The sequence below is a fragment of the Lethenteron reissneri genome, chromosome 58 (assembly GCF_015708825.2).
Source record: "Lethenteron reissneri isolate LAM-NWPU_2019-01 chromosome 58, ASM1570882v1, whole genome shotgun sequence".
NCBI lineage: Eukaryota > Metazoa > Chordata > Hyperoartia > Petromyzontiformes > Petromyzontidae > Lethenteron > Lethenteron reissneri.
In genome coordinates, this window is record NC_083836.1 from 8,262,940 (window position 1) to 8,286,186 (window position 23,247).

The 23,247-nt window shown below is 49.6% G+C and overlaps 1 protein-coding gene across 1 annotated transcript in view; it reads left to right on the plus strand.

Annotated features, from left to right (window-relative positions):
• Window positions 1-23,247, plus strand: part of YEATS2 (YEATS domain containing 2) — a 60,562-nt gene that overhangs the window by 32,949 nt on the left and 4,366 nt on the right. The window contains 12 exon segments of the mRNA XM_061575295.1: window positions 906-1,067; window positions 3,192-3,317; window positions 10,503-10,637; window positions 11,053-11,167; window positions 12,547-12,699; window positions 14,926-15,012; window positions 16,437-16,566; window positions 18,437-18,513; window positions 19,757-19,836; window positions 21,776-21,946; window positions 21,948-21,996; window positions 22,992-23,104. Of these exon segments, the coding sequence (XP_061431279.1) occupies window positions 906-1,067; window positions 3,192-3,317; window positions 10,503-10,637; window positions 11,053-11,167; window positions 12,547-12,699; window positions 14,926-15,012; window positions 16,437-16,566; window positions 18,437-18,513; window positions 19,757-19,836; window positions 21,776-21,946; window positions 21,948-21,996; window positions 22,992-23,104 (1,398 nt within the window).

Below are 23,247 nucleotides of genomic sequence, written 5' to 3' on the forward strand. Positions count from 1 at the left end.
GCGAAAGACGTTAAGCATACATACTATTCTCGTTCCTAGGTTGTACATGAGTAACATGACCAAAGCAGAGTTGAAGCGATAAAACCAGATTGCAAGTTCTGATTTCATCGCTTCTACAAATTTTCCATGGGCACATCTGAGCCGAGCCACCACAAGGCCCTCACGGTGTGGGTGTTTTTTGTTGGATACTTTCCATGCCGAGCTGTAACCAAACCACTATATACTGACCTCACAAGACATTTGAATGAGACTCGGGGGTTAGGCAAGGCCAGGGGTGTTGATAATGATGCATTTGTTGCGTGCGATGTCAGTTAGTACACTGTGAGAACACAGCCTCGCCGCTTAAATCTACAAAATTGTTCAGAATCGGCATCTTAATTTCGACTGAAGGAATCTAATGAGCTAAGAAGCTCTTTTTCACAGATTTCCAGTAGGTTAGGACATCTGTCCACCTCATTGCGTTTGACATCAGTCAGTATCCAATGAAAACACAGCATGACCGCATGCACATGTTTATTGTCCTTCCCCCGCATCTTCGATTAGCACAGTTGGTTATGTGTCCACTCGTTCATGGCATAGTGACATCAGCGGCACGGTTAGGCTTCGGCGAATGCGCCGCTGCTGGGCCATGTCATCGCATCTCAAGATGTACAAAGAGGTGGACACAGATTGTAAGATAATAGTATGGTTCATTATATTTGTTCAGGTTTCTGCAGTGGAAAAACAAGCTGGAGCCTCCTGAGCCGCGCCGGGCTGACTCGGCATGGCCCCGGCACGGCTCGGTATTACAGTGGGGAAAAAAATAAGATTCGCGGATGGGTGTCTTGCGGCAGCCTCGCCTGGTGTCGTGTTCAACGTGTTGACCTACGTCTCCCTCTCCCCCCCCCACCCACTCTCTGCCGTAGGGAACATTCCTTGTGGGGCAACCGGCATCGTCGTCATCGTCATCGCAGCCATCCCCAGTGAAGGCAGCCGGCTCCCCCGTGCAGCCCCACCCCCCCGGGAGCCCCTCCCCTGGCCCCGCCCGTGTGCCCACCCCAAGCCAGCAGGCGGCTGTCATCACACAGGTATCGCCCATTCCTAACGGTATCGCATGGTATGCAGGAGGCTGTAGCTTCGATCCCAACCCTGACGCCTGTATATTGGGAGTTTGCGTGTCTCTCTCTCTCTCTCTCCTCGTGGTTGCGTGGTTTTTCTCCGGGTCCTCCGGTGTTTCCCTCCACATTTAGAATCATGTGTATCGAGTATTTGGCTGCAATAAATTTGCACGTGATAATCCACTTGGCTGGGCTATCATTTGTGGCCAGGTCGCTGCTGAAAATAGCTGTATAGCTCAGTGGACCTTACCTGGAAAATAAAACAAATTCTAGTCAGTAATCTCAACTGTAATTAAAATTACGTATCATTTTACTGCTTGTTAAAGGACTCCGCAAGCCGTCACCAATACTGCGACGCAAGAATTCACCAAGCACACGAGCAGATTTCATCGCTCCCCCCTACGGGGAGGACACGATCTGGGGCGCGTTCCCTCCCTCGGCTGCCACTCTGTCGAGGTGTAGAGGGTGGGCACCAACAAAATTGGAAGACTGCGCCAAAGAAGACATGGGAATTAATGTAATGGCAGTTGGAAAAGTGGCACAGGCCGAAGGAAATGTAAGCTGCTGATCGTGAACGACACAGACTCTCATAGGGCTTCGCTAAATAAAGAACGGTACGGTATGTATGCCTGTCATGTGTGCAGTAGCAGTCCACTTCCAGACCAAGTTAGGAAGTAAGCAAAGGGAGGTACTTCACTCGTACTTGTATGCTGACGGAGATAACGGGAGACGCACAAACACAGAGGCAGACCCGTACAGAGTGCAGACACAAGTGCTGTTTGCGAGCACCTATTGCGGCCGGCATGGCAAGCGTGGGTGATGTGGCCACCATCACACACGTGGCTACCTTTGTATTCACAGTGCTAAAACGAAACTTACCACCACTCTCCCAGCAAGTGTGGAAATTTCAGTTTGTCTGTGTACGTCCGTCACCACATTATTATTATTTGCGCATTCCTCCGTTGTTGAGAAAGCTGTACAAATGATTTATAACTGATTTACAGAAATCCTAATTGCTTTACGAAACTATGGCTCAGTAAATAGCCACTTGGTGATCATACAAATGTGTCCGATGTTATACGTCTGCGTCTGAAAAGTGTCTGTAACGTACGTCGAGAAATGTCGGGGATGGCCATGTATTGGCGCTGTTGCGGGCGTGCTTACGTTAGGAATTTATTTTCTTTAACACCCTTAGACAAGGCCTGAGTGGTTATGACTCATTGTTGGGGGATGGGGTGCGGGAGGAAACCTTCTGCCACGTAATTGATCTGAGCTTGAATTTAGCTCGAGGCTCGGGAAGCCTTCTGCTCGGGTCTGGGCTGACGGGCAATGTCCGAGCACAACAGTCGTAATAATAATGCCCCAATATTTACCTGGGTATGCCTCACTGGGTCTCGAAGACTTATTTTCAGGAGGGTTCTGCGTGGGATAGATGGCCACTGCAATGACCCCTTTCCCATTCCGAGGACGTATGTGTACATAATTTTATTCTACACGATCCCATTCTGATGACGTACACGTATGAATTGAGTAAAAGGCCTTACGGGAGAACCTGTGGCACAGTTTGGCGCCGGCTATTGTAGAGTGCGGTCGTGTTTTTGCAGTTCTGTGCGGTGATTACAATGTCTTTAACAACAAGGGCGCTATGCCTCTCTAAAAAAATGATGCTGAACCATTTGCGCTTTCCAAGATTCAGCAGTAAACGGGACCCACCCTGCAACTTACAGGCGACTCGGAACTGGAAAGGATTAAACTTTAAGTCAAGATTAATGAGTGTTTCATATGTGGCAAGAAACAGCATTTAGATTCCTTTCGAGGCCAGATTTTCACCGTTTGATTCTGGCTCGGCAAATAGCCAGCGGATAACCACCCAGACCACGCTGAGAGCATTGACCTGGCTCAGCTCAGGTGTACCAATGTAAAAGGGGTATACATTGCCATCCTTGCGTAGGTCGTGACAGCATTCTCACCAGCCCATCTGTGTGTCTAGAGTGTTCTCTTCCGTGCGCGGTGTGCCTGTGGTGCCAGACGGTGTCTTTAGTTGCTGGCTCCAGCGGTTGATTGATTGGAGGTGTCTGTGACTGCACGCCACAGATCATGCAGCCCCCGGGAAGCCCGTCGGTGCACCCCACGCCCTCCTCCAGCCCCGCGGGCCCCGAGGCAAGCCCGGCCAGGACCACCACGCCAGCTGCTCTGCCCAGCATGCCAGTGCCGGCCGCTGTGAGCATCTTGCACCTTGGCGTTTTCACCTCGCACCGCTTCCTATCCCTTCCGTGTGTCTCTAAGCGCTTGTAAAGCCAGCTCTTAGTTATCCATCGGTAGTGGAGAGAGTGGGTGCATTTCCCGGGCGATTTGTACGCATGTATGTATGGTGAACGTCGTTCGCAACGTACGTAGCCAACCCCGCTAATCGGAGGCGTGGGAGAAGGACAACAATCTAAACACAAAAAGCAGTTCTAAAAAAACTACGTTTTCAATCTAGATTTAAAAGTGCATAGCTTCAGTGGCTTCCTAATATCGGAAGGAAGAGCCGGTGACCGTCTTTGTTCGATGGTCAGCCAAAAGCCGCTTCTGCGAGGAATGGACCGGAGTTCGTGTAAGCATGTGTTTGAATTACACCTCGTTAATAGTACAAGTGAAGCTCGTTAAATATTTATACATTATGTTGATTTACAGTAACAGCACCCCTAGTGATGTGGTGTCATTGATCTCAACTCTTGGTGTGTTTTTTATTTTTTCACCAATCCGTGTATTTTTTTTTACCTCCAGTGTAAAGCTTTTGCCTTTGGACAAAAATCACCCAGAGTGTGCCCCATCTCAACATATCTCGGAAACCAAGCAGGACTGAGCCTAGATATATTTTGGATGAGTTACCACTATGCACAGCAGGTTCATCTTCTTCTTCAGGTTGTTATACATAATAGAGGTTTGTTGGGTTAGATAATGTAAATATATAAATGTGTCGTTAAACCAGCTACCACCCGACACTGATTGTAAATGTTGTGGCTTTGCTCTCCAACACACCGGTGTGCTGCACTAATGACGAATTGGCACGTTCTGTTTACGTGACAACCCTTACTAGTCGGCTGTGTCGGGTGGTGGCGGGTTTAACGACACATTTATATATTTACGCGATCTCACCTCTTACGTATGATAAAGCCTATGTGTTAAACAGGTTGTTATAGGCTGCGGGGATGAATGGCGGGCAACCGAGGGAGGTGCAGAAACATTTATTGTTTTACTCTTACGCTCCCCATTGCCTTCACCAACCCATGCCGAGTAGCGTGGTGAAGTATGATCTAATAACCCCCACGACGCGCACAGCAGTGGACAGACCAAAGAGCGCTGTACATGTACGCGTGTGGCTCAGCTAGTAAAATGGTCGCGCTCGTTACACACAAAGTGATTGCCACAAATGGACCACAATACCTGGCGGATCTTGTTTAGGCAGCATAAACGATCACGCGAACTCCGGTCATCCTCGCCCTGGCAGCTTTTGGCTGCTGGCCATGGAACAAAGACGGTCACCGCATCGCGCGCTTTCAGATGCGCTTCTGCGGCCATCTGGAACGTTCTTCCTTCCGATATTAGGACGCCACTGGAGCAATGCACTTTAAAATCTAGATTTAAAACTAATTTCTCTAGAATGGCTTTTTTTGTTTAGTTTGTTGTCCTTCCCCCTCGCCTCCGATTAGCTCTGTTGGCTACGTACGGTGCAAAAGAAGTTCAACGTACATTCACAAACAAAAGAGCAGCAGTGTTGCCTGCCCTCCTGCCAGTCCCTGTTACGATGTTTAGCTTCCTCTGCGTTGTTGAAGGGAGCAGATGGCTCTTCCTTCCTGACCCCCGTTGGTTGAAGCGATCTCACCAGCCATGAGCGTCTACACAGAGAAAGCACACCTTTGTCATTAAAAATGCTTCACAGCAGATAATTTATATTTTGTTAACCTCCCTTTTCCTCCCTTTCCTAATATTGTTCAACTAAACACGTCCAACCGTAGAGACGCAGCAATACAGTCGGCCCAGGAGCTATGTGGGTTAGATTCGCATGGCTGGTCGTTACATCGTAGGAACGTAGAGGTGGCCATGGGTTTGGGGAAGTCTTCATCCAGCAGATGATTGATCATGCCTGATGATGATGATGAGACAAACATTTGTCTAACTGAAGACGGTGTGTTTTTGAAATTGTCTATGTGCATCACATGTTCATTTGTTTCAGTTTTTGTCCAGACTGTCCTGATTTTAAAGCTCAGATTGTGGGGGTTTATCATGTCAGTGTGTTTATATTAATGTGTCTACTATATGCATAGCGCTGCTGAAATATTCATTCACGTGCTACGACTATTTTTAAGAGGACTCGGTCTACAGTTATTTTTTGGTGGTGTCAGATTTATCACCAGGCAGAGGTGAGTAATTTTGCCGCACAGCAAGCACACGATGACCCGTCTAATTAAATTCTGACGTCTTGACGTTGCAACGACTTCCAGCCATTATCAAAGAGATTTTCTTTTTGCGTTTACATGCTTATTAAGCGGCATATTTCACAGGCAGAAGCGGATAGTCGTAAATCGCAGCCGTCTAATATAATGTGGACGGCAGTTGGCGTTTCTGAGCGACAATTGTCGGTTGAGAATGTCCACCGCCGACGGGGGGCCATCCATAAATGACGTCACGCACATGGGGGGGGTCAGACATTTGTGACGATGTGTGACGAAGGGGGGGGGGGGGGTTTGAGAAATGTGACGTCACATCAAATGCGCGACTTTAAATGAATATAGACAACACGTTCTACTTAATTAAATATGCTTTTTAATCAATGTTTTCTCCTACAACATCAGAGTGCAGCGCCACATTGAATACGCACTACAATGACAATAGTTTAAAGGGATTTGAAGCATGTTTTAATTATTTTGGGGGGGGGGGGGCAGAGCTTTGTGACGTCATTTGAGGGGGGGGGTCTGACTTTTTGTGACGTCGTGTGACGAAGAGGAGGGGGTAGGGGTCAAAAATCGTCCAAAATCGCGTGACGTCATTTATGGACGGCCCCTAAGGTCACCAGTGTCTCCGTTTCATTCTCACGGCGCGGCAGTCGAAACGAGAAACGGCAAAATCCCCCGCTCCACCGCCGCTGTCCCACCCAGCAATGTAAAGGACGTCCACTACAATGAGTTGCTCGGCAGCTGAGTCGCGTAGTGCTGGGGTAAAGTGTGGGGGTACTGCCATCTCTTCGAACGTGTCTGACCAGTGTGGACGTGGAGGCTACATATCCTCTTAGAGTGGGGGGGGGGGCGGGGTGGCGGCTCTTCCGTCATCGGTGGTGTGAACAAGTAATTACAAGGCCGCACCAATTGTATATTTCTAGGTATATTTGTCTCTGTGGATATCCATAATCAATATCGGTTGGCTGCTAAAATGCATTCTAGACTGCATTCTGAGTTGGCAAGCGCTCGGTAGAAATATATCCGCCTCTGCATCGCACCTTTTACCTGTCCGTTCGCGTAGCGTGCACCGCGATGACCTGCAACACGACAGTCTCACGACATGCCACGCACCGCAAAAACACGGAACGGTAACTTCCACGTATCCCGAACGCCATCCGTGAAAAAGAGCTTGATAGCTCGTCGGATTCCTCCAGTCTAAATAAAGAACGTGATTGCTACGATCTTCAAACTCCACTGTCACGAAGTAGGGCAGCCAAGGAAATTAAGTGAGCCGTGTGCTCACTATTCCAGCTATACAGCAGCAGCGGTTAATTTAACGTATAATTTACACTTTTCACGCCCATCGAGTTGGTGTTGGCACAGTCACACGCGCACACTCCCCCCCCCCCCCCGCCAGTGTAGCAGCCTCGCTAATGCGACAACGTTTTCAGTTTTCCTTTACAGTGTCAGCTGGAAAGTGCCCGGGGCGGGGGGGCACAACAGCACCTCTTATGCAGCTAAGACTTTTATAAATAGCCCCGGGGTGTGTGTGTTTTAAAGCAAAGTCTGGCCCCGTCAAGTCGCTTTGGGCTGGCAACTGGGGTCACCACAACGCCACCCTGCTACTTCACACACGTGTGACCACGTGGGGCTTTCTCCGGGCCGCTTGGGCCATGTGCGGCAGCGGTGTGAGAATGCGCTGGTGTTTGTGAGCCTTGCAGATACCACGACTGCTGCCGATACTAACTACTACTACTCACCCCCTTAGTGACGTTTTAATACAAGTTTGGGTGGCTCTGAATAATTGGTCAGCTCTCTCGATTGTCCAGGGTTATGGAAGGGAGTGATGGCAAGGATAAAACAAAAAACCGAGATAATGCCAACACCTATCTCAACTGGGAAATAATAACATTTTGTATTGCATAGCTGCAGAGAGCGAAGGTGAAATATTGCGTCATTCGTTTTTTAACGTTTACCAAAGTATGCGGACAAGAGTTGGGAGCAGATAACAATAGAAGCAGCCGCGTCTAAAAGAAACACATCAGCAAATAAAGCAAAACGTGCATTCTATTTTTTTAAACTGCACGGTGGTGAGATGTTAACCACATCGCCCGATATACAGGAGGTGGTGGGTTCAATTCCAACCCAAACGCCTGTATATTTGGAGTTTGCATGTTCTCCCCGTGGTCGCATGGATTTTTCTCCGGGTCCTCTGGTTTTCCCTCCGCATTTAGAATCAACATCACGCGTTTAGAGTATTTGACTGCTGTAAAAGTTCCACTCGATAAGCCGCTTTGTTGAGCTATCAATTGTGGCCAGGTCGCTTCTGAAAAAGAGCTAAATAGTTCAGTGGGCCTTACCTGGTAAAATAAAAAAAAATTGTTTAGTTTGATATGATTTGCTTTCAAATCAACATGCAGTACAAGGATTTAAATATTGGCAGCCTTCCGCTTGGGTCTGTAGGCTCCGCAAGTAGGATTGTGATGTGCCTTCCTTGTAATTAGGGGCGCCTTCAGATGGCAATACTACAGTCATGATAATCATCTCGTCAATTTTGGCTAAATATCATTGTCACATTGAACGTTTGAACTGAATTAAATTTTTTATAAATATTTATTTTCTGACAAAATATTTTTGAAACAAGCACAACCATTAAATTAGCACTTTGCAAAAAAAATGTTTTGAAACTGGCGGCATGGTTGTTAAATTGCGTCATTGTTGCCGTGCATTTCATTGCCTAATCATTACAGTCATGTGCGTTATAAGCGTTACGGTTTGTAACGTTGCATTGATTACACTGGTGGCAAGCTGAAGTTCAGCGAATTGCAGATGATGAACGATTTAGTAATCCTCATTCCAACCGGAGGTACGCAAGAGCTCACAAACGATACCATCGAAAAAAAATGTGCGCAATCGCAAAGGTACGGGTAACGATTCGCGATAATCATCACATCGAAGGATTGCATACCGTATCTTATTGTGGGAAACCATTTTGCGACAGCGCTTACCTACCACACATCTATTGCTGTCCTCGCTATTACGGCCGAAGCACGGGTGGCGTTTTGGTGAAGCAATTGGGGTGGTTTTTTTCCCTCCGAGGCAGATTGTGGCCAGACAGGTCGAGCACAGACGTGACTGTGCCCGGGTAAACAAACGTAAAGCCCAGTCTTTCCTAGAAAGGGCTTGGGTTTCTATAATAAGCCGTGCCAACATCTGTTACCTAACCCCCTGTCCGTGTTGCACGCTGCCTTCTGCCTTGACCAATGTGCTGTTTACGGTTTGATGTAATCCTTTTTAGCGATGTTCTGCCGTGTGTGTGTGTGATGTACGTAAAACTTATTTTTTTTAGAACAATTGAGAGTCTGGTGTGACACGTTTCAGTTCCACCGTGTGTGTTTAATTGAGATGGTTTGGCAAGGCGCGTGTTTAATGTCGAATTGACGTTCCTGTTTGCTGGTGTTCGCTGAACCAAACAGCTCGCTCAGCTGTGAGTTGATTTTTTTTTTATCGAGTTACAAAAATAAACTAAATGTACTCGACACGGACAAATTGGTAAACAAGTCTGCGTGTAACCTGGATAGATGGCTGTGATCATTTAAGGCCCTTTGTCATTCCACTGCTAGATGAAAGACTGCTCTACGCTGTGTCGGTAATGAGGGCTGTGCTACCATTCTGCACCACGCTGGTCAGTGCGTGGGTCGGTGAAGGTGGGATGCCCCAGGACTGATTCCGATATCACTTGCCACTGATGTTAGCCACGGTCGGGAATTGAACTTAGCTTGCCGGGTTCGTATCGCAGTGTGCTAACCTCTGCGCCACCGCTCCAACCATTATTTGCGATCCAATGACCTACCTATTCATTGGCAGGATATCAAAAAATAACCACTCGTACAAAAATGTACACTATTTTTAAACAAAAATATTTTTTACGTAAACAAATCCAGGAAATACTCGGAAAGCTTAAAACAGACGAACAGAAGTGAACGAATCTGGAGACCTCCATATCCTCTAGAAACAATCACGACAGCTCACCCTGTCACCACTGTGGGGGGGGGGGGGGGGTGATGGTTATGACGCTAGCGGCCAGCCAGCGGTGACGCACGCAGACGTAGGGCCGTGCTTCTGCGGGACGCCATGTGCCCCCACCTTCCTCTCTGCCGCCATCAAGTCAGCCGGGCACACCGCGTGCTCCGTCTACGGCACAGCCGCCATCACCGTCGCCCCAGGGCCCCGATCTCCGCTTCACAAACAAATCGGGACGGGGGGGGGGCCCTCTCTCTCTCTCTCTCCGCCTGCTGCTGTCGTTACAGCGGTAGCCTGGCAGATGCTGCCTGGCAGATGCTGCCACCCAGTGGCCGTGAGGCTGCAAAGCAACGTTGTGTTCTATAAACTAATGCGCCTTCACACGAGAGCACTTTCTGACGTGTCGGTTGTAAATAGCACTGATGACTGAGGTTATAGGCTATTGGCCATGACCTGGGCTTTGTGACCAGGTTACTGCGAGGAGTCTCATCATGTGGGCTATGTCGTGGGTGGCTTGACACCTCCACGTGTTTTTAGACATGCCTAGGAGACACCCGCAACATTTTGGACAACTAAATAAAGGTGCCCTAAATGCCGATAATGCCGATAACTTAACCTGTAAATACACATGATTTTCCGTAGAACTTATTTCGCATCGTACTTGGCCAACCGTGCTAATCGGAGGTGCGGTGGAAGGACAACATACGAAACAAACTACACGGTAGCGCACAAAGCAGTAGCCTCCGTACCGAGTTAGCAGCCAGCAGTCGAGTCCATTTAACATAATGAGAGCGTGGTGTATCTCCGCCTTTTCTCCGACGACAGAGTGGGTTGGCGAACTTGCGAGCGCCACCTTTCATCTCGCCGATAACCACCGGGAACAGCCCTCGCTCGCAGGGACGGTCCCCCCCCCCCCCCCGCAGCTTCCAGCAACACGTGGCTGTGTGCGCGTGCTCCGCAGGGCGCGACGATGTCGGGTCTGGGCGCCGGCACGATGACGCTGCCCCTCAGCAGGCCGCCCTCAGCGCACATCCTCCTCTCTCCTGGGCAGCAGCTCGTGGCCACGCCAGAGAGCGGCTGCTCCCCGGCGCATCAGGTGAGAGGGCAAAGAGCAGTTGAACACGTTCGTAGGCTTTCGCGAACAAATATTAACCATAATCAAGGATTTTTTGGGGGGGATTCGATCGCGTGAATATAAATGTGTCGTTAAAACCCGCAACCACCCGACACAGACAATTAGTATGGTTTGTGACGTCAACAAAATGTTCCAATTACTTCAGCACAACGGTGTGTTGGAGAGTAAACCCCAAACGTCGTACTCACATTGTAAATGCTGAGTTTACTTTCCAACACTCCGGTGTGCTGAAGTAGTAACTAATTGGCACATTTTCTTGTGGGTCCTTTGAAATACTGTAGGTGCATGCTAAACTGAATTATTCCACAAAACTGAAATTCAGTTGTCAGCACAAAAAGGGAAAATTGGGCAACAAAACGACTGTCCGCTGTCCCAGGTCGTCCTCCCCCCCGGCGTCTCCCTCGGCAACAAGCCGGTGTCCACGACAACGGCTGGGATGGCTTCCCTCCATGCGGCCGGATTCCCCGGAAAGGCCGTCGCCACCAAGTCAGGTAGCAGCCCTTCCACGTGGCTTTGGACGGCCTTGCCGCCGCGCCTGGAGCCTCCTCCACGCGCCTTGCACTCACGCACGTACACAAGTGTGCCCGCGCGGCAGGGCAGCTCGTGGTTTGTACGCCAGAGCAATGCATACTTATCATCTTCATTTACTCATTCAGCGAGAGCGTAATTGCCTAAGGCGTGCGATAGCATCCTCGGTGACCATGGGCAGTTCTCGTAGCACTCCGCCGAACTTGGCGGACAGTCATCAACAACACGCGATGTGGTGGTTTTGTACGGTGCCACAGCGGCAGGTTGTGGGTTTTCATGAAGGGGGACCCCCCCCCCCCCAACGGTGGAGATTGGCTTCACAGATATCTTGCCCTCTCCAGAACCTGTTCAGCAAGGCCCACTGATGGATGTGTATTTAAGCAATCAATAATCAAACATGGTCCTGCAATATATCAATCTGCCTAGCACAGGCAACCAAAATAATCAAGAAGAGGCATTTTTTCGAATTCGGTAAAAAATACGAAATATCTCAAGGTCCACGATGCACGTGAATTCGAGACGGTGGTGGTCCTTGATAAATAACGTCATGCAGCAGTCCTCCTCCTAGAGCCGCGTGCAGCTTCGGAGCCACGGGTTGCCGGCCCCTGGCCTAGCCCGTACACAGGAGCTGATGCCATTGCTCAGTGGGTGCTTCTCGCGTGCGTTCCATTCCTTGGCTGCCACTCCATCGTGAGTCTTGACCAACCGGCCGCCAATCTTTCCAGCGACGTGTCCTGCTGCAGTCCGCTTAAACACTCGACCTGGAACAATCTACCGCGTCCACCCACCGTTGGACGATTTTTGTTTCACGATTGGGTGGCGCGACTCGGTACACACACGAGGGGGGCTGCTGGAGTTGCAGACCGTGGGGGCAGGCAGTGTAGAGTGAGCAACATCCCACTGAGCCAAGGGTGACTGGGGTCTTCAACAGAAGGCCTTGGTTGCTCGGGCGAAAAGTGTGTGGAGAGGAGCAGAGTGAGCTGAGAGGGGAGAGGTACACAGGGACGACTTCGTGAAAGATCTTGTGGACGATGAGCGCAATCGTGAAATTGATTCGAGATTCAAATTGGGGAGCCAGCTGAGCGAACGGAGGGTTGCGCTGATGTGGTCTCATTTGCAGATGCGGGCGAGGACTCTGGCAGCCACGTTTTGTAAACTAATCGACAGTCACGCGCACGGTTTGATGCCGTATGGTGAACGTACCTCCGATTAGCACGGTTGGCTACATACGGTGCAAAATAAATTCTAAATGCGTACGTACATAATCGCTGAATCGCTGCACGGTGCACACGCCTAACGCGTACGCTCCCCTCGCGTCGCTTCCGCGCGCGGTCTGCGCCAGCAGGCACCCTGAAGCTCCAGGCGAGCGGCTCCCCGGCGGGGCCTCAACAGACGGTGCTCACCATCCCCGCCAGCCAGCTCAAGCAGCTGGCCGTTCCCAGCGCCAGCTCTGGGGTTCACACCGTGCTGCTGCCGCTGCAGACGCTTGCCAAAGGTGCCAGGCTACACGGGGGCGTGCGTGCGAGCGTGTGTATGGGAGCGGTAGTGTAGCGGTTTGTGCACTGCGCTCTGAACCCAGCCACCCGAGTTTGATTCCCGCTCAAGACCAACATCAGTGACGGTTATCTGAACCAGTACTGGGCTTCCCCGAGGTCAACTCGGCCTCACGTAACTACCTGGTGTGGTGTGTACTAAACATCGTCACTGGGGAGACAAAGGCGGTCGGGCGTGGTGCTGGCCGCCCACCCCCTCATGTGCCGTCCCGGCCTTCATAGGTAATCCCTAACTACACTTGCCCCAACAGTCTGTGAAGGCTATACAGGGAATCTTTGTCTTTGTATGTATATACATTGAACGTCTTTTGCACCGTATGTAGCCAACTGTACTAATCGGAGGTGCGGGGGAAGGACAACCAACTTAACACAAAAACAAGACGAGTCTGAGAGCGTGAGTGCATGCGTCCGGTGAGTTCGGTTCGTTGAGGTGTGACCGACGTTTGTGTGGACATTGCGTTGGCTCGCACCTTAACCGAGCTTCAGGTTAAACGTGAAGGGGTCATGTCTCAGAGGGCTCCAGTGATGGCGTGAGTGTGCCATCTCCCACTCGCTCTACCCACCGCATGGCTCCACCTTTTGAGTTTATTGTTTATTTTTGTGGTTTTCAACTGAGCGCTGCAATCCCTTTGCTCTAACACCCTGAACCACACGCACGCTGCCTCCCGTTGCTGAACATTTTCCTGCAAAATTACCCAGTTGGGATTAAGCAGAGTAGCAACATCGCTCCCTGCTACTGCGAACACTTGGGCAGGACCCGCCTGAAAAAAAGAGTCGTGAGGCTTTCCTGGATTAACAAGCGTCAACAATAATTATAATAATTTGTTCAGAATGGATCTTGGCCCCCTTACCCCTTCATCGACATACTTACACCAGCGTGGTGAAATATGGTCAAACAAACCCCCACGGTTAACACGGCCGGTGGATTGACAATGGCCTGTAAACTATTGTAAATACAGTACAACAACAACTGCCATTCGCTATTTAGTGGCGGTGACGTCACCACGGCGCTTGTGCCAGGCTATGTGCACGTTAAGGCCACGTGAAAGTGTCGAACGCCCGCTGACAGGAGGTCACGGGGCAGACCCAGGTGCCATGGGTCGACTGTCTGAGATGACTGGCCGATGCACCACTTGTACCCCTTACTGTGCCAACTTAATTACAGTATAGGCACTCTTTGATGTGTGCGATAGATGCGCTCCTGGAAAAGCGCGCATATCTCAAAATCGTGTTACGTCAAAAGCAATTTTCCCCTAAGAAATAATGGTAAAGGAGGGGGTTATGGGATTTCATTCACAGACATAATCGCCTATATTATCCTAACCTATATCAGTCCAATACATCCATAATACAAGTACATGCAATAACATACTTTCAATTAAAAAAAAAATCACATCAACTCTAATTTACTTCCTATAAATTAAAATAAAATAGTAAATAAATCCAGCATTACTTACCTGTAACTACGCCGGAGTTGCGTAGTGGATGGATGGAGACGGTGCACACGCGGCGAGATGCTGTACGGCGTAGCACGCTCGTCATCCTGCCGCACTGGCTGCTGGCAACGCCATTGGGTCAAGGTGCCAGGCTAGGGTGGCGTATGTCGCGTTGCAGACGACGTTATTCCGAAAATGGCCTCGCGTGTGTCGATTTGAAGTTCTAAATACAAAGCGCGCGTTATTCCAAAATGGCGTACCGCAAACGCACGTAAACCTAGGATCGCCTGCCTTATTATCATGACAGTCGACGATGCATTACAGGACTCGGCTACTCAAAGGAGTGCGTAAATGTATCATACGTGTCGAGTCCCTGTTTGTTCATTGGCTGCTGAATGAGGGCCTCTTCACACGCCTCGCGGGCCGTGAGGGATTTTTTGACCATACTTCCCCACAGTGCATGTCGGTGAAGGAAGCAAAGTGCAGAACAACCATTTTAATAAAAAAACATACCTTCGTTGTTTAAATAAATAACTCTGCTGAGTCTATATATGATGGACACCATTTTAGGAGCTTTACGTTTCTGATATTACATTGCGTTTTTTTCCCTTTTGTTTTAATTTTCAAAAGTGATTTATTTATTCTCATTTTCTGTTTACGTTTTTATAATTTCACCACACGTGCTTGTGTGTCCTTTATTAATTTCCCGTGTGTGTCTGTTGCGTCCGGTAGCTCAGGCCCAGTCTAGTTCGGTGCCTGTCATGAGCCCGAGCACCGAGGCTTTGCCTCCCAACTCCCCCGGCCCCACTTCTCTGCAAGGTAAATGTCCTCATCCTGCCCACCACGTAGGGTTCACAGCCTCAGTCGTCCAGAGCTGGGCCCTACCCGTTGTTAAAGTCATCTCTTGCTCTACCGATTATCGGCTTCAATATCAGAGACCTGCTGAAACCTTATGCCCCTGTCCGGCAACTTGGATCTGCCGATTCCCGGCACATTGAGTGTACCAAGGACAAATCGGCGTTCGATGGGGGATCGAGCTTTCAGTAGTCACCAGAGGTCGCAAACGGGTTTTGATTCCTTACCCGTACCCGGCCGCACCAGGGTCGCAAACGGGTACCTGTACCCATACCCGGCCGGGTACGGGTAGCCGGGTATCGGGTAGGGTACGGGTATCGGGTACCCGGTTGCGACCTCTGGTAGTCAGGCACCTCGTTTGTGGAACGTCTTGCCCCAGACTGTTAGGAACTCTCCGTGAGTCGAGGTTTTGGGGCTCGTTTGAAAAGACATTTAATTTCTCTCGTGTATCCGTCTGTGTGGGGTTGTTTTCCTCTCAGTTTTAATGTTCAGGATTTTTACTGGGATTGTGTTGTAAAGCGCTGCGGAGGCCTTGCGTGAAGGGCACTATAATAAAACTTTTTTCTTGCTAATTTTACTCGACACCCGTCGGATAACACAGAAATATATGGGTGGGGGGAAAAAGTAGCACGTCCGTTCTCACGTGTGCTGCTGTATGGGAGGTGTTGTGCGCGGCTTGGTGATGCAATCGGCATCAGCCGCGTCACGCTGGGCGTGGCGGAGGTTTCCTGCCTTCAGGAGGCAGGATGTTGGGGCGGCTGCCGTTTTTAAGGGGGGCCCGAGTATTTGACTTCAGATAAAATCGAATCAAATTGAGTCAATTAATCGACTAAGTTGACTCATCATCTCAGCTCTGCTTTCGTCTTGGGAGTCTCAAGACATGATCTTCATACCACTATCGGTTCTATAAATGTATACTCCTGCAGGTTTTCTTTTCTTACCACGATAGATCCTTTATGCGCCGAAAAGTATCAACAAGGAATAGATATGTATGTTGAACTTCTTTCACGCCATACCTTAGCCAAGCATGCTAATCTGAGGTTTAGGAGAAAGGACAGCAAACTAAATACAAAAAGCAGTTTTAAAGAAACGAGTTTTCAATTAAAGTGCATAGCTCGAGTAGCTTCCGAATATCAGACGGAAGAGCGTTCCAGATGGCTGCAGAAGCGCATGTGAAAGCGCGCAATGCAGTGACCATCTTTGAAGCCTAGCGAAAAGCCACTGCGACGATGACCGTAGTTCTCCTGCAAATCATATCGTGACCCAGAATCTTGCTATTTCATTAAATCGTGGATGGGATGCATCGTCGCCTTCCGCATTATGCACCTTTTGTATTGGTACGTGTGCATGCTGTATGTGTGTGTGCGAATGCATGAACGCACGTGCAGTGAAAACGGAGCCTGGCACTGCCCCTCTGCCCGTGGAGCTGCCCGGAGCCTCGGGGCCTCTGCTCGAGGTCAAGCCGGAGCTGCCCTCCCCCGGCGTGCAGGAGAGCACCTCCGCGAGCATCCTCGTTGAGTGAGCTTCTCTCGCGCCGCCAGACGGCGCCGACTTTGACGATGACCGTGCCTCGGTCATCAGCCGTGGTCTGTATACAACGAGATGCTGGGGTGGGGAACTTAAGGCCCACGGACCAGATACGACCCCACGACTTAAATTTGTATACGGCACGCAACCCTGTTATTTACAGCCCACAACTTTATTTCACACGGCTCTACCACTTTGCAACGGCCCACAAAAGACATTTATCTGTCGGTGCAAGCATCTCAGACCCGCTAAGGGGGAATATTTTTTACTTGGTAATTTTAGCGCTGTGTGTGGTGATGTGTGGCTGGCAAGAGGTATTTGACAGTGCCACTTGGCCCTCGGTAAAGAAAAGTTTCTCCCACCTTTGTGGTTGCCTAGTTAATTATGTATAAGATTCGATGGACATTTTAACTAAAGTGCATCGCCCCTTGCATCAAACCAAGCTTATGAGATATTTTTTTGTAGTTTTCTCAGTTACACTCCGATACTGTGTAAGTTCACATGGGCACGTGTCCACTTTGTCAGAATTCGCTGTTCCATCACCCATGTTCGAGGAGGGCCTCTTAACTGAGATTATCACAGAGCTACCGCTCAGTCTCCCTAATTTGCCTCTTCTCCGCACTTGGAAGTGCTGCGCTTTCCCATTTGCTTTGCTGTAGGGATGCTCATCCCATGCCAGTCATATGGAAATGTACCTCTGTATGTATGTTGAACTTTTTTCGCAGCTTACATAGCCAACCGTGCTAATCGGAGGTGCGGGAAATGTTTAATTTTCTGCGCTGGTATTTGCCAAATTAAGTGAAAAATAAAAACCTTTTAATAGCAGCACGCGGGAATCCTTTTAATCGCTGTTGGTTGCGAGGATTCGTACCCAGGGTCACGGCGGAGGTGCCGGCCGATTGCTGCGACCTCTGGGCCGATGTGCCACCTCCTTTGCAACCTTTTTTAGTTGACAGCCATTAGACCACAGTTCCCCTTTGGCCGGCTGTGAAAACGTCGATTCAGCGGTGCAGTCAATGTACACAGACACCCTTGACCTTTGAGCTTGCTGTTCTGCTCTGTGATTTTGCTCCCAGCGTTTATTCTACGCTCCGTTGTTATTTCAGTTATATGTTCATTGTAAACCTCTTCTGACCTTGCCCGTCCCATCACATCCAAGTCTGCAACGTTTAACTCATTTTCTAATGCTGTCAACATTTTTTTTTCCAAGCGATCTTCCAGTGAATGCTTTTCATTTCATTGGGGTGCCCTGGTGGCGAGACGTTAACTACCTCGCCCGGTATGCAGGAGGTCGTGGGTTCGATCCCGATCCTGACGCCTGCTGTATATTTAGAGTTTGCGTGTCTCTCCCTGTGGCCACGTGGATTTTTTTCCGGGCCCTCCGGTTTTTCCCTCCACAGTTAGAATCAACGTCACGCGTTTAAAGTGTTTGTTTGCTGTAAATTTACCCATGATAAGCCACCTCTTGATGGCACGGTCGCTTCTGAAAAAGAGCTATATAGCTCAGTGAGCCTTACCTGCTAAAATAAAAAGTTTATACTCTTTGGTTCTTTCGGTAAAGTCACGTAAGTATAAAATAAAATAAATTTAATAGCGACGTTTCGGGCGCAACACAAGCGTCCGTCATCAGGTGGGACAACCACAGCAAGAAACAATTGGGCTGCTGTAACAACTTCAAATCTAGATAAAAACTTGAGTTTAGCTTTTATATAGCGTGATAATTTATTTAGGAATAGTGTTGCCCGGGGCATCGTCACTCCGTACACCAGATGTGCTCAGGTCTCCTGGCATTTTTAGCCGATTCGATGCAGGATACTGCAGACGCAACAACAACTGCTGTTATTGTTTCTGTTTCTCTCAGTGTTGATCACATTGAGAACATAGACCAGCTTCTGACCGCCATCGTGAAGAAGGTCCCACTGCTGGTGAGCGAGAAAGGTACGTAACACCATCCGCGTATGGGGGTTTTCCCCCCACCTTCGCTTGAATTTTCCTGGATTAACAAGGTCAACAAATTGGATTAAAAGACATTCCCAAAAGCGCATGCAAGCATTAGTGCGTACATGCATGTGCACTAACACGTATGCCAATCCACTGCTGGATGAAGGCCTTCCCATGCCGTGCGAGTCATGGAAGGATATTTGACCGTACTTCGCGCTGGTCAGGGTGGGTTAGGTGTAATGTGGAGAACATAGATGTAGGAGCATAGAAGTATAGTACAACAATAGCTTTTGCCGTGCTGCCCTCTGCTTCCCACCACGTAGCCGCAAAATCCGCCTGTTACAATCTGTTGCAAAATAACTTTGTAGCTCATCAGATTTGTCCAGTATTCGTAAAGATTCTGATTCTTATGGGGGTCTGTGATGAACGCTGCATTTTACGTCATTTTCATGCAGGGGGCAGTGCAAACCTCCAGCGCCCCCTGCATGAACGACAGAGGCACAGGGACAGACGCTCGATTACGTTGGAATCGATCTGCAGACGGCAGTCTTCTCGCACGGCCAGCTCTATGTCGCCTTATCTCGATCCTGCGATCTCCAAACGGGTGAAAGTCCGCATCGAACCGAACCCCCCAGCAAGGCCGTCTACTTAACGACGAGAGAAAATTCACACGAAATGTCCTTTTCAATGAAGTCTTCCCGATGCAAAATTACATAAGCTTTTAATGAAGATTTTTTAAAATCTAATTCAAAACATAATACAATTCAACGAAGTTTCATTTTAAAACTTTAAAACGGAGCATCAGGTGCTTGTGTGAATGCGTCGTTTGTGTGCAATTTTTTTGTGACTTTCCTGACCGAAGGCTGTAAATGGTTGTGTGGGGGCTCCGCTGGCGCTCCCCGAACAACCCCTAGTCCAACATAACAACTTAAGATTGTCTGTGATGTGTCTCCGAGTTGTACCGCGTGTCGTTGTGAAAGACGTCCGACGCTTCTCTCCATGCACTTCGGAGCCTCTTCGAGAACAATTCCTAAACGACGCGCAAAAAATGCTGCAATGTGAAAATGCAATCGCGGAGGCCTTGCAGCTTAGCCTGCCAAAAACTTACACAGTGTGTACTTATCGTTGCCTTTGCAATGGTATGATCGTCATGTTTCTTGATTGATATTGATTATGGTAATGGCGATTTTTAAAGAGCGTTTGGGGATAGCCAGCTAATTGTGTGTGTGGGTGCCAACAGGAGAATCGACGCACCCGTTCTGCGCCACGTCGCTGGAGCAGTACTACAGCTGGAATATCGGCAAACGGAGAGCCGCAGAGGTACAGCCTCCCCACTGATACCCAACAAACCTGTGGCCCCGTGTCGGCTTTGTCAAAGTAAAAACGTAAACTTTTATTTTATTCAAAAACAAAGGTGCAGCCGAGCAACTTGCTCATTCACGCCACTGCTGGCAGAAGGATCTCTCCCCCCCCCCCCGCACCACTAGAGGGAGCTCTAGAGGGGGGGAGAGACCCTCTTGAGCAGGGATCGGCAAGCGTGCTAATCGGAGGTGCGGGGGAAGGACAACAAATTAAACACAAAAAGCAGCTTTAAAGAAATTAATTGAGTCAAGTGAAATGAGTCGTCGTCATCGTTGTCAGCCAGCCTGTGTCTCCTGGGCCGCATGCGGCTCTTTAAGGGCTGCAGTGCAGCTCTTGAAACATTGAGGGTTTTTTTCTAAACCAAATTCGAAAAAATATGGCTCTCGTTATTTTGGTTGCCAACCCATATCTATGGGAGTCCAGTTGACCATGGAAGTCCAGTTCACCCTGAAAGTCCAGTTGACCATGGGAGTCCAGTTTACCATGGGAGTCCAGTTTCCCATGGGAGTCCAGTTTACCATGGTAGTCCAGTTTACCACGGGAGTCCAGTTTACCATGGTAGTGCAGTTTACCACGGGCAGGAGTTGGCGACCTGTGGCTCCGGAGCCACATGCAGCTCTTAGCGGACTGCTTCGCGGCAGTTATTTACTAAAGACCTCCTATTCACGTGCATTACGGCTCTGGAAATATCGTGAGTTTTTATTTTATCGAATTCGAAAAAAACACGGCTGTAATTTTGGTTTGCCGGCCCCCTCCCTCTAGTGGGTCACTTAGTCGACTCTTGCATGCTTGGAAGAGGTGGGGCCGCCCACACTTTACCCCACCACGTGCCACCTGCCCATCGACTGTGCAGTGCCCATTCGTACCTCTGGTTGGGTGGACAGGGGCGGAGGATATTCAAGAGACTTTCCTCAATGTTGCCACGCCACGAGATGGAATCAAACCGGCGACCTCAGGATATGAAACCCATTGTGCTCACCGTTGGACCGCCGTGGCAGCATTGCTGTCTAAATAAATCGGATATAACGGTGCAGCCCGTCAGCTTCGGGGCGCCACGGTGGCGAGATGTCAATGACCTCGCTTAGTATACAGGGAGTCGTGAATTCGTGAATTCCTGACCCAGCCAGCATTTTGAGTTTGTATGTTCTCCCCGTGGTCGCATGTCTTTTTCTCCGAGTCCTCCGGTTTTTCCCTCCACATTTATAAACATGCATTGAGAGTATTTGGCTTGATAAATTTCCACATGATAAGCCACTTCGTTGAGCTATCATTTGTGGCCAGGTTGCTTCTGAAATAGAGCTATGTAGCTCAGTGGACTTTTCCAAGTGACATGAAAAATAGTTTTAGTTTAGTATTTTGAGAAGACACTAAAATGTTGTACTAATGCTGCAGTCAGTGCTAATGGAGGTGTGTCTGTGTGTGTGTGTGTCTATTGAGCGGTAGTGTAGCGGTTAGCACGCTGCGCTACCAACCCGGTGACCCGAGTTCAATTCCCCTTCACGGCCAACACCAGTGACGATTATCTGAACCTGTTAATGGGCCTCCTCTAGGTCGATTCAGCCTCAAATGAGTACCCGGTACGGTGTGTAAACATCGCCACTGGGTGGTGCCAGACCAACCGTCGTAGGTGCTTGCTTAACAGTTGTGCATTTGCTCCTACAGCTGTCTGCTAAAGGCTATACAGGGGATCATTGTGTGTGTGCGTGCGTGCCCGTGTGTAAACATCGCTACTATGGAGTCAAAGGCGGTCGGGCTTGGTGCTAGCCACCCCACCCTCTCATGTGCCGGGGTGTTCCGGCCTTCATAGGTGTTACTCGCGCAACAGCACTTGCCCCAAACAGTCTTTGTGTTTGTGTGTTGCGCCACGCTTGCGCCGGGCGGCTGGCGAACCGCGCAGTGGCAGCGCGCAGCGTGCGTGCGTAGGCTGGCGGCCGAGATCCTGGACAGCTGCCACCCGCGACTCGCAGCGCCTACCCACCCCACGGAGCCGCTCGGCACGCGGCGCGTCATGGCGTGGTGCCGCCAACGCGGTTACACGCCGCCCGACCCGGCCACGGCCGGAGAGAGCCAAGGAGAGCCTGCTCGAGGAGATCCTCACTCAGATCGACTCCGAGCCAGGTTAGTGGCTGTCACATCGTCAACCGTCGTACATGTCCGTTGAACTTCTTTTGCACCGTACGTACGTGGCCAACCGTGCTAACCGGAGGTGCGGGGGAAGGACAACAAACTAAACACAAATGGCAGTTTTAAAGAAATGAGTTGGGAGTGAAATGAAATGAGTCGTCGTCGTCGTCAGCCGTGGTCAGCGGTCGTCAAACCTGCAGTTCCGGAGCCGCATGCAGCTCTTTGAGGACTGCATTGCGGCTCTTGAAATATTGAGGGTTTTTTTTATACGAATTCGACAAAAATGGCTCCTTATTTTGGTTGCCGACGCTCTAACCATGGGAGTCCAGTTGACCAACGAAGACCATTTTACCATGGGAGTCCAGTTTACCATAGACAGGAGTCCGAAACCTGTGGCTTTTTAAGGACTGCTTCTTGACGTTATTTATTAAGGACCATTGAGGGGTTTTTCTTACAGAATTTGGAAAAAAAATGCCTTATTATTTTGGTTGCCAACCAGTGGCCATAATCAATCCACTGCTGGTTGAAGGCGTCTCCTCCCAAGTCCCTGTCGTCTCTCACGGTGCTGCGATGCAGCAAATTGACCCGAGCACCCACACGCCAGCTGATTTCATCGCTCCATCTCCCTGGTGGACGCTCTTTCAGACACGTTACATTCCTTGGCCACCACTGCCACTATTCTAGACCACCGGCTATCATCGTTTCTCACCATGACAAGCCCACTTTTTATTTTGAACCGCATCTTGAATCTTCTCAAACCTACGCGTTCCCTGTCATGCAGGTGAATTTTGTGGTTTTGTCTTAGAAAACGCATAACGTGATTCTCGAGGGAATCGGCAGTATGGATGGCTGGAGGAAGGGAGTTACGGCATGCTCCGCCGGCATGTTCCGTCGATGGAACCTAACCCCCCCCCCCCCTCCCTCCGTATATCGTTTGTAATCTCACTGCCGCTGCATGTGTTTTTCCGCCGTCAATTGGCGTCGCTCAGAGGTGCCGAGCTCCCTGTCGTGCGCCTCGGACCTGCACCACCGCCTGGAGGAGCTGGAGGCTCAGCTAAGCGGCGCAGAGGCACTGGCGGAAGACGATGAGGAAGACACAGAGGTGCAGAGTTCGTCACGGGCGAAAGAGCAACGCGTCCGTGCGTGCGAGGGGCCAACGCTCTCTCCGCCATACAGAAGGGACAGATAAACTATTAAACTAAAAATGTTTTGTTTGAACAGAAACGACCTGGCCACAAACGATAG